General features: G+C 47.4%; 1 protein-coding gene across 4 annotated transcripts in view; it reads left to right on the plus strand.

Moving 5' to 3' along the window:
- Window positions 1–2,627: 2,627 nt before the first annotated feature.
- CEP170B (centrosomal protein 170B) overlaps window positions 2,628–16,036 on the plus strand; it is a 59,779-nt gene continuing 46,370 nt past the window's right edge. For 3 of the 4 annotated variants that reach the window (XM_068947254.1, XM_068947252.1, XM_068947255.1), the window contains exons 1-2: window positions 2,658–2,734; window positions 4,445–4,580. In XM_068947254.1, the coding sequence (XP_068803355.1) occupies window positions 4,476–4,580 (105 nt within the window). In that variant the 5' untranslated portion in view covers window positions 2,658–2,734; window positions 4,445–4,475. Of the gene's footprint in view, window positions 2,735–3,624; window positions 3,750–4,444; window positions 4,581–16,036 lie in introns of all 4 variants that reach the window. The other variant, XM_068947253.1, reaches the window with a different exon arrangement.

Below are 16,036 nucleotides of genomic sequence, written 5' to 3' on the forward strand. Positions count from 1 at the left end.
AGTACTGACTGCTCAGATAAATGCATATGTATAAATGAAATGGTAAAAACAGGCTTAAGGAGAGACTAAAGCAAACACTAACCTTTTTATAGCAACTTGTAACAGAGATTTGCCTAGATGGCAGGCTTGCATAAAGAAGTAAATTATCCTACTTCCTTATAGCAGTATAGAGCCATTCTGCCGACAGGCTAACAGAGCAGCCTCTCCAGCAAATAGATGCAGTTCAGAGAAGTGAATAATACCTATAATAAACTGCACATCTGTTAAATCAATAATAACAACATGACTCAGCTACAAGACACTGGAAAATATAGTGGAAGTCCACTTTTATTTATAAAGGATTTATATTATATTATACCAGTGCTCGACGCAAAAGCCTTTAAAGTGCCCCGGAAATGACCACTGTTCCCCTCCTGCCTGGCATCTGAGGGAGGCCATGTGCAGCGGAGGTGTGGTGCTCAGCTCCAAGGAGACTACAAGAACACTTCAGTAAAACACAAACGCTGCAGTCTCAGACAGCTTTTAAGCCTTTGAAGATAATCACACCTTGAAATTGCCCTGGGGCATGATGCATTTGCCGGAGAAGAACTCAAACGTTGATGAAAGAAGGCAGTAATACTAGCACTTAAACAATAATGAAGTTTACTGCTCTTCAGAAAGAGGAGGGAAATGAAGAAGTACTTTTTTCCCTACCCCCTGCCCGGTCCTGATAAAGCTCACTTCTCCCTCCCTGGTTCTTGAGTCTTGCAATGAGTGACCTTTCCTGCTGTTGCATCCAGGGGACCAGTCACTCTTCTGTCCGGGCCACAACGACATTAGCTTCATTCTGAGGTGCAAGGCAGGCATAACTCCTCTGAGTTACACTGCTGTAGGACTGTTCTGAGAGAGAGGTGTATCTGACCTACAGTTCTCCTCTAATTAGGCGTTATTACAGTAAATACTTGGTTACATCCCAAGCCAGAGTTCTAAAAGACAGTATCAAGGACATCTAGGGGAGTTCCTGGAGGTGACTGAGAAATGATATTCTAAAATAGGTGTGCAGCATACAAATGCAAAGATGTCTCTTCTGGCTGGAAGTCAAGACCAGGGACGCATCACTATGAAATAGCCTCCTTTTTATCTCTTTTCTTGGCAGCCCCTACCAGCCAGAGTCAGAGAGAAGACAGGGGGCTAGCTGGGCCAGTACGTAGCTGTCGTTCTTTCCAGTTCCACTGACTTCTATTGGAGCTGTGGGCACTCAGCACTTTGGAAATAGCTTTTGCATCAGCAAATGGCTGAATCCATTATCATGATACTCAGTTTTCATTCAAATGGAACAAAACAAAACAAAAAAAAGGTTACTGATCTGCACACTTGTTTCAGTGATTTTTCAGCGACCTGCAATAGAAAAAAGTCCATAAAATGCCATGTCCTTTTACAGGACCTGTTCCAGGTTCTTATTTCGTTCTCAAATCCTTGTGATTAATTCAGTCTTGGCAATCCCTTGTAGATACTTTCCTGCACAGGGACCTGAGGAATGCATGCTGAGAATAATTTCAGCCTACTCCACGAATTCAGGCAGAGGATCAGAGAGGCAACGCTGGTGATGGGACTCCAGTGGTTAGCGGAGGTAGCAACTCCCTTCCTATGACCTCAAACTTGCCCGTTTGGCCTCGTAAGGTAGGGAATAACCACATTTGTGTCAGAGAGGTGTTGCAAAGCTTAATGAATGTTCAATGAACCCCTTTGAGAACTCAAAATGAAATATGTTGTCTATGACTTATTTGCATTCATCAGCAGTAGAAAAATTAATTATCCAGAAATCAGATTAGGCTCTGCATGCCATGGAGTCACATCCGTTGTTTAGATGTGAGGGTGACAGGACCCTGGGGTGGTCAGGACTGTCCTGCACGTAGCACGAGCAACATGAGCAGACGTCAGATGCTGGAATCCAGGTTGTTTGTGGACTGGTACATAAGGTTTTTGAGAGAGAAGGGCTGGGGCATACTTGAGGTTTTTGGAAGAGAAGGTCAGGGACTTGCCCAAGGCTTTCAGGAGTGAAGGCCTGGAGCACGCCCAAGGTTTTGGGGAGAGAAGGGCTGGGCCATGCGTGAGGTCTTCAGGAGAAAACGTGTGGAACATGCCCGAGGTTTTCAGAAGAAAAGGGCTGGGCCATGCCCAAGGTTTTCAGAAGACATGGGCTGAGGGTATCTGAGGTTTTCAGAAGAGAAGGACTAGGGCATGCTGGAGGTTTTCAGAAGAGAAGATCAGGGACTCGCCTAAGCTTTTTGGAAGAGAAGGGCTGGGCGGTTGCCAAGGATTTGGAAGAAAAATTCAGGGGGTCCCCAAGGTTTGGAAAAGAGAGAGGCTGGGAGATGCGTGCCCCAGGTTTACAGAGGAGAAGGCTGGGAGGTGGGTGAGCTTTGCGCAAGAGAAGGGCCGGGGACGCCCAAGGTTTTCAGAAGACAAATGCCGGCCGCACCGTGGTGGTCGTCAGGGCAGGGCGGGGCCGCCCAGGCCCGACCCGGGGCGGGGGCCGGTGGGTCACGGACCCCCTCGGCCGCCGGGCCGGGCCGCGGCAGGCGGAGGCCAACGGGCCGCGGCCGGAGCCGCCTCCTGACGTCGGGAACCTGCCGTGCGCGGGGGGCGGAGCGGGGCGGAGCGGGGCGGGCGGCCGGGAGCGGCCGGCGGGGCGGGCAGAGCCGGCTGGCGGGGCGCGGCGCCCGGCCTGCCACCGCGCCGAGGGCCGCAGCAGGTAGGGGCGGGCGCCGGGCCGGGGCCGGCGCGCAGACAAAGGGCCGAGTCGGGCCGGGCCGCCCCGCGCCGGGGGGGGAGCTCCGCACCGCACCTGCCCCGGCCCGCGGCTCGGCCTGCGCCAGCCTCCGCGGAACAAAAGCGGGGTCCGGGGGGGGGGGGGGTTGGACGCCGCTGGCTTCCAGCGTAGGCTTCGGCGTTTGGGGCTTAATCTCCTTTTCATCGGCGCCTCCCCGCGGAGCGCCCGGCCGCGCAACGCCGCAGCCCGGCGTGGGGAGGCCGCGGGGGCGCCCGGGCCCCTTGGCACCTGCGGCGCTCGGGGCTGGCGGGTGGCGGCGGCGGGGCCCGGGCCCGGCCGCTCTGCGAGGGGCTTTGTTGGGCCCGAGGTGGGGCGGCGAGGCGTTGTCTCGCCCCCGCGACGCGCAGGTGGGGAGGGCAGAGCGCGGCGGCGCCGAGCCGGGTCCCCGCGCCGCGGGGCTGCCGTGCGTGCCCCGTACAACGGGCCTGGAGTTCCCCCAGCGTTTCCTCGCGTTTGCAGCGCTCCCCGAGTCCACCGAGCAGTAGCGCAGAGGGTGTTTATGTTAAATCAGCTCTCTTTCCTTCCCCCTCTCCCCGCCCCCCCCTCAAATCTGCCTTTTTTTGGGGGGAGGGGGGGGTCATTAATTCTGCTGCTTTATTACGCTGGTGTCACCTGCGCTTCCTCCCAGCCGCTGTCACCAGGCCTCCTGGTGTGCAGGAGGGCAGCTGCAATGCTGGGGACAGTAGCGTAGCCCAGATGAAAATGAAGATCTCGTTCTCTCCGCACGTTTGGCAATGCAACTTTGATCTCAGGAGATGGAATGGGTGAGGGGAAGGAGAGAGTCTGATTTGTGCTACTTTTTTTTCCTTCAGGGAGAGAGAGAGGAGGAGAGGGAGAGAGTATGTGATATGCTGGCAGTGTGCAGCAGCAGCAGCAGCAAACAGGTGTGGCTGGGAGGGCTCCGGATAAGAGCCGCCTGCTGCTCTTGCCCTTACAGGTTAGTGCTGCCAGTTCCTCTCCCTGCTGTAGGAGAAAGAGGGGCAGCGTGTCCCAAAGTCCCCTGATGGGAACTGCAGCTTGTGTTCCTTGCCCTATGGCAGCAGTGACTTTTCTGCCTGTGAGGTGCGGGAGGAAGATTTGTGGGCTCCCAGCTTATCTGTGTGGATATGAGGTCAGCAGCAGGGAGGCTGTTCTCCTCCCAGCGCTGGTGTAACCACTCCTGGGAGCGTGCCATGAGAGGTTACAGGGGCCAGGTTATGTCACTTCTCTGTGTGCTGGTCCAGCTCTTCAAGGATAGGGGAAGTATGAGCTGTGCTTCTTGCAGAGTGAATTACTAGTGGTCAGGAAATGTTCTGGAAAAGAAAGTCTTTTTTTTTTTTTTTTTTAAACCATACTTTTGCTTTTCAGCCATCAGCTTCAGCTGCATGCTTCCTTTTTGAAATAGTCCTTCCCTCAGATCCCCAGTCCTACTTTGCCATGGGAATGTTTACGCTGCTCTGGAGCTATGGCGCCCACCCATGGTGCATGGGCAGCAAATCTTCATGACTGCTGATTGCCACGAGAAATTTAACATGTGAACACGTCTGCAAGAGGCAGCATCAGGTCCCATGGCTCAGGGAAATTTGGGATCTGCCGCTATGCACTGATCTACTTCTATACTTTATTAAGTTGTGTGTCCTTTTTTGTGTTCAGGATGTGTAAAGAATAAGTGCCAAGCGCCAAAATGAGCGTGACATCGTGGTTCTTGGTGAGCAGTACTGGCATTCGCCACCGGCTCCCTCGGGAGATGATATTTGTTGGCAGAGATGACTGCGAACTGATGCTCCAGGTAATATGATTATTTCATTATTTGTTCTGGAGATCCAGTAGATGTGAATGTAATGTTGGGGAACTGCCAGATATTGTATGTTTTCTTCAAATGGAAAGTTGCAAAAAGAACTTTTTTAATGCTATCTGCTGTTCCCATGAAGACTTGAGATGTTCATGAAAGTGCAAGTGAGATTTCTTTCAAATAGCCATGTCATCAGATGGATAGGAGCTGTACTGGTGGGAGATTAATCAAATGGAGCAGATTAACTATGTTGATACTGCTAGAAGTAGTAAGCAAAGACATAGCTTTCTGTCCTGATCTGTCCGTGATTATGTTACTGTTTGTGTAGATTTTAGTTATGTGCGCTGTTTGCTGGTATGTGTGGTTTGGAGGGGGCTGGAAGTAGGTTTTTGTAGTTAGACTATTTTTTGGCCTCTGATTCAAGTTTGATTAAATTGCAGCTTGTGTTAGTACCTTTCATACCAACACGTCTCTGTGCTGGGCCTAATCCAACTTGTCTGAAGCGTTGACTCTGATCTGATGTCTGACAGCATAAAGTAATGGACCTCGCTCCAAACAGACGGGGCTGGAATCTCGCAAAGAGCCTTTGACAGGAGCAGCTCAGCTCAGGAATTTGTGGAAGCTCAGGATCAAAATTAATATTTCGGCTAGACCCATGCCCTGAATGTCCACGTGGCTGTTGGTGGCAACATTAGAAAGCAGCCTCGCATCCCTGGGGACTTCCTTCCCCTTAGTTCCCACTGCTGACCTGTGCAAAGGCATTTCCTAAATGCTTTGCTAATCTTCCACCAGGCAGGCTGGGTTTGTAGTTACTCCAGGGATTTCGTATGGTATGCGAGCAGGAGGTCTCTTTAGGGGGTAGAACTTCTCATTGTGTGAGGTGTGCTTAGAAGGCAGTTGTTTGCTAAGGTGTTGTCTAGCTGTAGTAAGGCTTTATGCTCACGGAAGGAGAGCTTGCAGTCTGTGTTCTGCTGTGCTAGTTGGCAGTTAATGAAATGGCTATGCTGCAGTGCTGGAGTTTGAAGTGTACTGCTGTTCGACAGGAAATCATTTGTTTAGGTTTTCCCATGAATCACACTATCTTTTATTTCATGTTTCCACATGTCTGACTGGTGAGACATGCAGAGGCTATTAAAAATGTCCTAATATTTTCTGTAAGTCTGTATTTGACTGCTCAAAAACCTGATTGCCTTGTTCTCCCATGACTAAAAGGGAGAAAATGTATACAGTGGCTTTGGCCTTCAGAAATGGCCTGAACTTTAGGCCCATCCATCTTATGACCTTTTGAGGGTAGGGGAATTTTTTTTATCACCCTGAAAATCACGTGTCTCAAGCTGGGAACCCTGAAATAAAAGTACCTAAATTTCAGTCGTGCTTAAAACGTGCTGCTTATTTCAGAGCTAACTGGATAGCACGGAGTGTGAACCGCTCCATACCGCATGGAGTATTTTCATCCTGCTTTGCAAGTCTGAGCTGGCTTGCCAGTGTTACATGTGGACTAGCAACCTTGTGTCACGGTAAATTTGTCATGCTCTTTTCCACAAAGTAAGTGAAGTGGGATTCTGGGAGGAGCCAGCAGTATGTCTGAGACGAGTGAGCTGTATCTGGGGGCTCATAGGTGGTGGTGGGAAAGGAGGTTTTCACTATTTGGCCAGAATGTCTACAAAGGCCAGCTGCTTTTATGTTCATGGGGTGAATTGCGTGTGACCCTTTATAAACAAATTATTTTACTATCTCCAGTAATAAAGCTGTTTCTAGGATCACATGTCAGGTTTCATTTTGAACAGCACAGTGCGTTTCTTTCCAGGCCTTTTGCTTATGAAGATGTTTTTCAGAGCTACCTGGGTCTCCAAATGACACGGTTTCATAGTAAGACTCAGTGCAGGGGAGAGAGACTGCAAGCACACACTTGATAGCCAAGCAAAGTTATGTGTGAGCAGATGGAGGATGAGATCTAAAAATAGACTTTTTTCCTACTGTGACTGTCCATGTCACAAAACCATTGGGCAGACTGACACAGCCGTTTATCTTGGGGAAAGCTTAAGAAGCAGGGAGGTTATCAGAGCAGACGGACAAAGCTCTGTGTCGTAACGTTCATACCTGTCACGTTGCCGTGTGGGGCTACAGTGGTACTGAGCCAGAAACTGTATATTCACTGCACAGTTACTTTGCTTGTCTGTTTCAAGATACTGGCATTTAATCCCTTCAAGCGTACAGTTGTGAACAGACTGGCGCTGTCTGGGGAATGGACTGGATGACCTGATCGGTGTTTTTCATCCCAAAGATTATTGCTACTTAGTGATTTGATTGTGCTACGGTTTGTGGTTCCCTGTTGAGACGTGTGTATTAGACCCTGTGCAAACATATGACACGGAGATAACCCTTGTCTGGGCTCTCCCCTTTTACTGTTTTAGCAGTTTCTAGTCTTTTGATATTTTCTTGGCGATGTTCCCTCAAGGTGTCAGATCCCTGAACAACAAAAAGTGATAGCTTTTTCAATGAACGATAAAGCTTTATTTTCACCTGCATTTACTTGTTTCGTACACATACTAGAGCTGCGTTCTAGTTGACAAAGGGCGGAAGAAAACCATAGACTTCAAGCTTAAAATTAAGTAGGTTTGATAGTGGAGAAATATAATCTACCTTGAAATCTTCTATACCTACTAAGAGGATTAGAAATATTTTAAATATTTTTGCAGTTTTGTAGAGCTTCTAGTACAAGTAAATGTGAGATTTACATTGAGTTTGAACATTAATGCAAGGGAGAAAATGCCATGTAACATAGTTTTGGCATGCACAGCGTTGTTAGGAGTAGTCAAGGGCTCAATTCTCTCCTTTTTCTGAAGCACAGTGCTTGATGCCTTTAATAGTTTAGCAGGCTCCCTTAAGATATTAGTCAACAAGCAGCAAGGTTATGGAGCCCAGACCTTGACTGACCTGTAGGAAGTGCATGTTTTTTTTATGAATCTTGGTGGGAGTAAGGAATAATTCTCTGAAAACATTTACTTTGGGGAATGTTGCTTTGGAGAAGTAGGAGCTTTTAATGGCAAACTAGGAACTATGTAATTCCCTCCCCCCAGTATTTTTCATGGGAAACGTAATTGCCGGTTTTATCAGCTTTGATCATTTGCTTAATGTGATAGATATGTCCTGGGGGGTGTAAACCTTCCGTAAATGCAAATTTTTTACTTAAATGTTAAAACTTTCCCCCACCTCTAAGTACAACATCTCTTTATATTTTTAACAAATGTAAATATTTAACGAAAACGTAAGCAGTTTCATAACTTCCCTGTTTTTTTTTTTTTTTAGGAAAGATTTTTATTAAAAATATGGGAAAGTGAATGTTTAACTGGTGCTGTCTTGAGTATTTGCTTCTTTTTAGAGCAAGGGTTTAGGTGCGTTCTTGTACGCTGTGTGAGCGTGTACCGGGGAGCGTGCGTTACAGCTGGAGTTGGTGAAGGTGGCGTGATGCTTTTTGTCTTAGGTGTGGCCTCTGCCCCGCGTGTCCTTTAAGGCATTTTCTGTTATGAGACTTGGTTTTCTAGTGCATGTGACTTTGCTAGACTTTGTAACTATTTGAGTAGAGAATTTATATTCTGGTTGTCTGTTCTAGGCAGTATGCTCTGGAAGACATCGGCTCAGTTCTGTGTCTTCTCTGAGTACGAGTTTGGGAAAAATACTGTTTTCTTCATGTAAAATATTTAAAAGTATGTTTAACCTGTTCTTTGAAGTGCTGGTGCTGTGGAGCCAGAGGCGTAACATTTTTGAAGAGGGAGCTTCTAGGTCAGGGATGTTGCTTTCTCCCATCAGTAATCTAAATACATTTGGCCAAGGTCCAAGCCTTTGAAAATAGTTGAAGCTTGCATGTGGTCACTAGGGACCTACCTGACATTATCATTTTAGGAAATGTTTCATTTGGGAGTGAGGTTGGTTCAGGGTGGGGTTAGATGAGAAGCAAAGAGGACAGGACTGTCACAGATTGGGCAAAGAGGAACTAAATGCAGGGATGCAAGAGAATGGAGTTTCGATATGAGAACAGTGGTCCTATATGAAATCAAGGTGCATCTTGCCCACTGTGCTGACCCAGACAGGGGTCAAAAGAAGCTGTCGAGGAAAGTGTAAGGATGAGCTAAGAGTATAATGATACTTCCAGAATGCTTGCTTAGCCTCCAGCAGTTTGCATCTTGAGGAGCCACAGGCCAGCTCTTTGTGTTTAATTGTGAATTTTTAGTCTATGATAGCTAATCTGGAGGAGGGGATTAAGATGATTTGGCTGTGCAGGGAGGTGTTACAAGAAACTCATTGTCTGTACAGCGTGAGAGGAGCAGCAAAGAGTGAGGAAGTAGCAGGACTCGAAGAGGTGGAGGATGATGAACGTGGGATGGAAACGGGTCAGTGTGGGGAAAGTGGGTGTTGTGGTATACGGCTGCTGAGCAGCATCTCCCTTAGGCCTGAGATGGGCTCAAGGCTTGCTTTTATTCTGGTGTCAGCAAATAGCTGTGAAAGCTACTAGCCAAGCATCTGTCACTGATCCATATGGGGCATTGCATGTTGCTTATGGTATCAATTAGTCAGTTCAAGCGGCAGGGGCTTGTGAGCTGAACGTACAAGTCTTTCCTGCTGGTAAACTGAATAAATGGTAATTTGATAGTGCCTGAACAGACATTTTCCTCTTCTTAGCTTGCTTTGGTAAAAAGCTAGGAAATTATATATATTTTAGGCCTTTAAAAGAGCATTCTTGTGACTGCTAAGTTAAGTGTTTATAACTGCAAAGCAATTAGGACATACCAGTGCAAAGATTGCCTGTGTGATCCTGCTCCTACCCCTGTGTACATAGGCATGAAGATGAAATCGGTCACTGTGTCGTTACCTGATATCTTTTCCCCACAGGATCTGTTCCTTGTTTGGTACACAGGATGCAAGGTGCACTCTGCAAATAACACAGTGCCAAGATGAGCTCAGTGTGTATGTTACGAACTGGTCAAATTAAGGTTTCATTGACCTGGCGTGTCCTACCTTCCCCAGGCCATACTTGATAGCGTGTCTTTCCTGCGCAGCTTAGTACCTGTATACATAAACAACTGTGAATTACTGTGGTAGAGTTTGTCTACAGAATAATGCTAGGAGGAAGCAGGTGGTGTGAAGTTGGTAGGCTGTGTTTTTCCTGATGCTTCTAGGTGAATTCACTGATATGCAGAGTCTTATCCCTCTATCTCTAATACGCATTGAGCGCCCTCGGCAGAAGTTATGGGGCATCTTCTCCCACTTTGGTGCCGTGATCCCCTTCCCTGTGGAAGGGCAAGGAGTGGAGTGGAAAGCTCTAGTTAGAACTGGACCGTGCCCTGCTTGTGTTGTTTTGCTGCAGTTATCCAGAGGCACCTAAGTCAGTCCCTGGGCGTCAGGAATTGCTGTTTTGCTGAGACATTTATTCATTAGGTGTCACAAGGGAAGTAAGCGTCTTACGGGAAGGGTTCTGCCTTGGGAAGTCTCTACTTTTTGATGGATAGTGTTTCCAGGTGGCTGGGCAGCAGCAGTGAGGTGAGGGATGCACATCCTGTACTTTCAAGCATAATGTTGCTTTTTGGCTCTTGCCTCTCCCAATGTTTTATGTCAATGTGGAGTTGATAGGAGGATTAAGTTGTCTGAGGAAATGTGGTTTTTGGGAGGCTGGAGGCGTGGCAGGACCTGTGAAGACAAGATAGGCAAACCTGGGAGGGGAATTGGTTGCTGGAGGGAGAGTAGGGAGAGGTGGTTAACGGTGGCACAGCCTGAAGTAGGTGGATGCTTGGGCACCTGAAGCTAAAGAAGAGTTAAGAAGAGAAGAGAGCAAAGATGTTGGTTCTCTCATGCCAGAGAAATGCACTACAGGCAGGTGGTTCCTGGGGGATGAGAAAGCTGCATGTACCCGGCAAGGAGCCTACTGAGTGAGGGATGTTTGTTCCTGTGCTGAATGGATGGGGAAAGAGGGGACCTTCTCCATGTCAGGGGCCAAACTGTGCTCTGAAATCCTCATCCAGGTGTTAGCACACGGCACAACTATGCTATAAAAAGTTAGGCTTCTCTCCCACCTGAGGTGATGCTTTTCCAGGCCTCCTGGGTGAAGTGAAGTGAAAGCCAGCCCATCTGTGGGCTGCATGTTCCCTGCCTCCGATAAGGGCCTGACCTTGCATCTCTTGATCAGTGCTTCATTTGAAGAAAGGGGAACCGGCAAGCAGAAACCACTCCTACCTCAAAATAATGGGTTAAGTTGTTACGGGAACTATGCCAGCCTTGAAATCCCTTTGCCAAGCTGTGAGGATTACAGTTTCATTTTCCTGGGGGATTTCTTTTCTTTCATTCAGTGCCTTATATTTGCATGAATACTCAGGCCCTGGTCTTGCAACAGATCCACTAAGTCCATGATCTCCAATGCAGCAAAGCTGAAGGCAGGAGGCTCTGAAGCTTGGAAGCTATAATGTGAGTTCAGCACCCAAATGAGGGTGGTTACACTTACTGAAGAAACATTTGTCTGCCTAGGCAGAATCATTTAGAAACCAACACATGCCCCTGGGAGGAATCAGCCCGCCTTTTGTGGGGGTGTCAACCTTGTAATGGCCTGAGGCAGGACAGAGCGGTCACTGAAATTCTGGAAAAGTACTGAAGTGACCAATATACAAAACTGTATTAAATGCACAGTGAGGTAAGAGGGAAACCTAGTGTTCATATCTGTCATTAAAGGGTTTTACTTCTGAGGAGCAAAAAGCATGTTTCAGGCCAGGATGTCTGTGGGGGGGTGTGTGTTTTGGTGTTTTTTTTTTTTTTTTTTTAATTAAGATAGCTTTGCCTGTCTTCCTTCTAAAGTGGGACGCTGGGAGAGGTTTGTATTTCCTTTCTGGGACACTTGTACAGAGCACATTACTGGCAGAAATGTAACCTGTTCACTATGGAAAGTATTTGAGCAAATGTTTATTGCGTGTTGCTACCAGAATGCTGCAGTTATCTAGTGCCAGACATGCACAACAAACTGCAGTTAGGAATAGGGAAACTGCTCTCGCTTGTTTATTTTATCTCCAGTACCGCCATGCCTCGCGGCACTGGCAGGGCTGAGGTCCAAATCTCAACCCTGAGCGGTAGGTTTTTGCCCATGGGAACTCTACTGGGGAAAAAAAGCAGAATCTGTATCTACATAGACAGCTGAGCTGCGTCTGCTCCCTGACCCTTTGGGGCTATGTAGGCTGTCTTGTTGCGTTTCTCGTCCTGCCTTCCCAAGCAGGCCTTGTTTCCGTGTGGGTTTTGCTTGATATCTCTGCAGCTCCTGTTTTCTTCCCGAGTTCTATATGTCAGGCCCTTCCCCAAACACAAAGCTGTAGAGTGTCTGCTCTTTGCAGCATGCAGAGCCAGTGTGATATTTTCTTCCGTGGAGACTCTTGCATATTTTAAAGCTGCTTTGCTGCTCCCGTGCTAAGCAGGAGGTTTGTGCTGATCTGATGCTTGCACTTTTGAGAATCACAAGCGTGTTGCCTGGTTGCATGTCTGACTGTAAATGGATAGAATATGTTGGTATAGGTATAGGATTTTACCCATGGGGTAAAATTTCCATCTGTGATTTGGAGATATCTCCTAGTCAATATAATCTTAGAGGAGAGGGTACTTATAGAATACCTCTCTCTTCAGGTTTGTGCAGCACGTGCGTTTTGTCTAATAGGTTTTTAAAACATGACGCATTGAAGACAGTATGGTGGAGAAACAGGACAGCCTTGCATTAGGAAGTGATTTGTACCTCTGGAAATGCAAGCCCTGGATGAGTTTAGAATAGTGTCAAATCGCTGTCCGCATTTTTCATTCAGAAAAGGGTAAATGTTATTATTCAGAAAAGCACACGTTGTGTTTTCCTGAGGAGGTGTTCTCATTCGATAACAGGCCCTGTGTCGGGACATGGTGGGAGCTCTGTGTCCTTCCTTCGTTCCCGGCCTCTCGATGTGTAGCCTGATTTCTTGCCTGCAGATCACCTGTGTTTGGGAGGAGATCTCCTTTCCCTGCCTCCTTTTTCTCTCCTCAGTTTCATCCTAGGTGCTGCAGCTCTGGTTTTGTTTGGTTGCAAGTGGAGTCAGTGATTCTTGTAGTAGTTGAGGACTGCTTCTCACCCTCTTACAAGTGCTTCTCCAGAGAAATAGATTATCTGCTGGGTTGTACTGGTTATTTCTTTCTTTCAATATTTTGAGTATAGGCTCTTCTGTTTTGTTTTTGTTTTTTTAAGTCTTGATTATCATTGGAAATTCACATAGTGGTTTTTCCACGTGGACAGTACATTCTCTCCCCGCCTGCATCCCTCCAGATACATTGATCAGTCTTGTCTTCTATTGCAAAGGTTGTGATTGAGGATGATCAAGGTTCAGTATTCAGTGCAAATGTATATTTAAACTGGGGAGTCCTCTTACATTTGTGATTCAGTCAATTTTATTGCAGCTTTTCAATTTATAACTGCTTTCCAGTGGAGCTGCAGACCTTTAGGAAGCCCGTATCCATAGACCGCTCTATAGCATGTGTGGACTTGGGTTTCTTAAACTGCCTTCTGCGATCCAGGAGTTCTTGGTTGGAAACCACTGAAATGCTAATCTGAAGTGCCTTAGCAGGACTGTTTTTGTGCTCTCACTTGTTAGTGGTCTGGAAACTGGTTAGTCTTTTGTTTGGAAATGAAATTGAGACGTTCTGCTCCTCTCCAAGAACAAAAAATTTATCAGCCTTTAGGTTGCTACTGTCAGTGCAAGAAGGAGCAATTTATGGTAAATGTAAGTCACGCCGAAATAAACTGCACCTTCGCTTTTGAATAAGAGTGACCTTTGGCAGATCTGCATCAAAATAAAGAAGGTGCAATTTTAGTTATTTTCAGTTCAGTTTCCTTGGAGACAAGCCCTCCACAGGAACTCCTGTTGTCGGTTCTTGTGAAGTTTGCTGTTTTAACATAAAACCGAGAAAAATCCTCTCTCCTGCACAAAAGCCTGACATTTCACTACTATCTGTGTAACAGTTTGCCATGTTCTGTAAAGTGATGCTGAGAGGTAGTTTCAAGACTATGGGTAGATTTTGTGTATCACTTTGACTCCTGCAAAGTGCAGTCTGAATACAGATGAAACTTTGTTGGAAGATGAGGAATCATGGCATAAATTTATTCCTTTGGTGACCTAGTCCTGTTTTTATGTAGAGGAACATCAAGGTGCTGGAATTCCTCTCCGCTTCCCTGCGATGACCTTTGTCTGGTTTACGACCCTTGGGTGGCTTGGCTCAGCTGTTGTAAAATACAGCAGTCCAAAGGCTGTGCTAACTTATATCAGGGTCAGATCCAGGGCAAATTGAAGTTTTGGGAGAAGGCTGATAGGCTGATTCCCTGAGGTAAACCCTTTACTGAATGATGTGTAGCTTGGTACAAGATTGAGTCTACCTTTTTTTTTTTTTTTTTTTTTTTCTTCCTGCACTGGCTTTTTGGGTAAAAGACTGTCATTGGAAGGGGGCTAAAGGGATAGTTAGGTCTTTAAATTCTGTTAATCTTTAATTTAATTTTTTGCGGCATGCCATAAAACTAAGGCAGACTCTGCTACAAGAGTTGTTCAACAGTCTTGAAACTGGCTGTTGGCATCTCTTTGCCTCTTTTGTTTCTCACTTTGGAGGCAGTGGCTGTGTGTCCCAAACGGACAGCTGTGCTGTCTTTTGAAGCTGAGAAACTGCGAGTGAGGTTGTAACACTTCCAGCTCTGGGGAAGTGGAAAGGGAGAAGCTTGTGGGTGATGGTGCCGTGGTGGAAGAGGCCTGCAGAGGGGACCCTTGCAGTTATGCTTCAGTTCAGACCCCCATTTGCCTCTGCTGTGCTCCAGTTTTGGATCTCCCCATGTCTCCTGTTGCAAAGTATTTGCCCTTGGGAATGAAGACCTGTGAAATGGCATTGTATAAAGGCCCGTCAGTGGCGAAATGGGGGGATTCCCACCCGTGCTGTGCATGGGGATGGTTTTCCTGCTCCGATTTGAGTCTGAGGCAGTGAGCCTTCACAGGAGCCCCTACGCAGGCGCAGTGCCCATGCGGTTGTGGGAATGAACTGCCGTGGCAGGGAGGTGAAGGAGCTCCCCCCTCTTCCTTCCCTGCAGGGTTTGAGGGACCATGTGGCAGGTCAGGTCTACCCCAGCCCACGAAGCTCTGGGGATGTGCAGGGCTGCAGCTGGAGACAGTCCCATCCAGCAAGTCCTGAGCAGCATCCACAGACCCTCCTGATGTAAGGATGGGAACTATCACCGCACGTACCTGACGCAGCCATTTGGGCGCTTGCATGAGGGACTGACAAGCTGCCCCTGATGTAGTTAGTGATGGAGAGAGGCAGCGGCTTTGCACTGCATGCACAGGAGATAGGGGCCTGCCTGTTTGAGGTGGGAGGTTCCACCCAGGTGTGGAAGTCCCATGAGGTGCCTGAGGTCTACGTGCGTGTCCCTCATTGGAGCGCCTTATTGTGTGTTGCTTCCTGTGTTTAGGGCTCAGTATAGCTGGAGATACGTGTGGGATGTCCCCAAATCCATTGTCTTCATTTGTTCCACCAGTTGTCAGTCATTTCTTTGTGGCGTGATTGCCGTTTTGACAGCAACATTTGAGCACGAAAGCCTTTCGCTCTGTGTCGTTTTTCAGCTGGGACTTGTATGAACTGGCACTGTTTATAAATTCAGCGGTATACAGATAACGGTATTACAGATGCAGTTGGGCCTGCCCTCTCCTCCTGCCTCCGCTTGTGATGGCACATCCTGCACGACGTAAGGAACGTCGCGAGGTAGAAGGGCAGCCTTCTGGCCGAGTACGTGCTTGCTTCGTATTGATACTTTGGGGTTCTTCTGGAGGACAGGTCTTCTGGGTTAAATGTGCTCTGCAAGGAAAGGAGCTGTTGTTTTATCAGCTGTTGGGATATTGTCAGTGTGCTTGACATCAGCAGGGGAAGAAGAAATTCCTGAAAACGGTAACAATTTGTCAGGAAAAAGCCTCTGTGTTTTCATCAAGGAATTCCCCTGAAACAGTCTTTGCCTCTGCCTGCTCACGAGGAAGTAGGTAACGGCTTGCTGAGAATGGTACTGTGAAAACCAGTGTTTATACTTCGGAAAGGGAGGGACATTTTTCCCCAAGGGCTGATTGGTTGATGCCTAGGAAGAAGAGAATTTGCTGGCTTGGAGACTGGCTCGTCTCCCTACTTTGGTAGCTGCTCTTCCTTTCAGCTCGTCCAAGATACCAGGGAAGTTTCAGCAATGTGTACGTGTGTTGATGGATTTACTTGGATTGACTAGTTCTGGTCGCTGGTTGTAGTCAGCCTCGGCAAGAGGCAAGTTACCAGAGGAAAGAGGCAGTCAGTCTAAATAAAGACAATCTAGTGTCTTTATAACTCTTAATAGTTTTGAAATATGGTTATAGATTTTAACACTCCCTCCAGAAAACAGTCTGACAGTACTCCTC

Source organism: Struthio camelus, chromosome 5 (genome assembly GCF_040807025.1).
Source record: "Struthio camelus isolate bStrCam1 chromosome 5, bStrCam1.hap1, whole genome shotgun sequence".
NCBI classification, from domain to species: domain Eukaryota; kingdom Metazoa; phylum Chordata; class Aves; order Struthioniformes; family Struthionidae; genus Struthio; species Struthio camelus.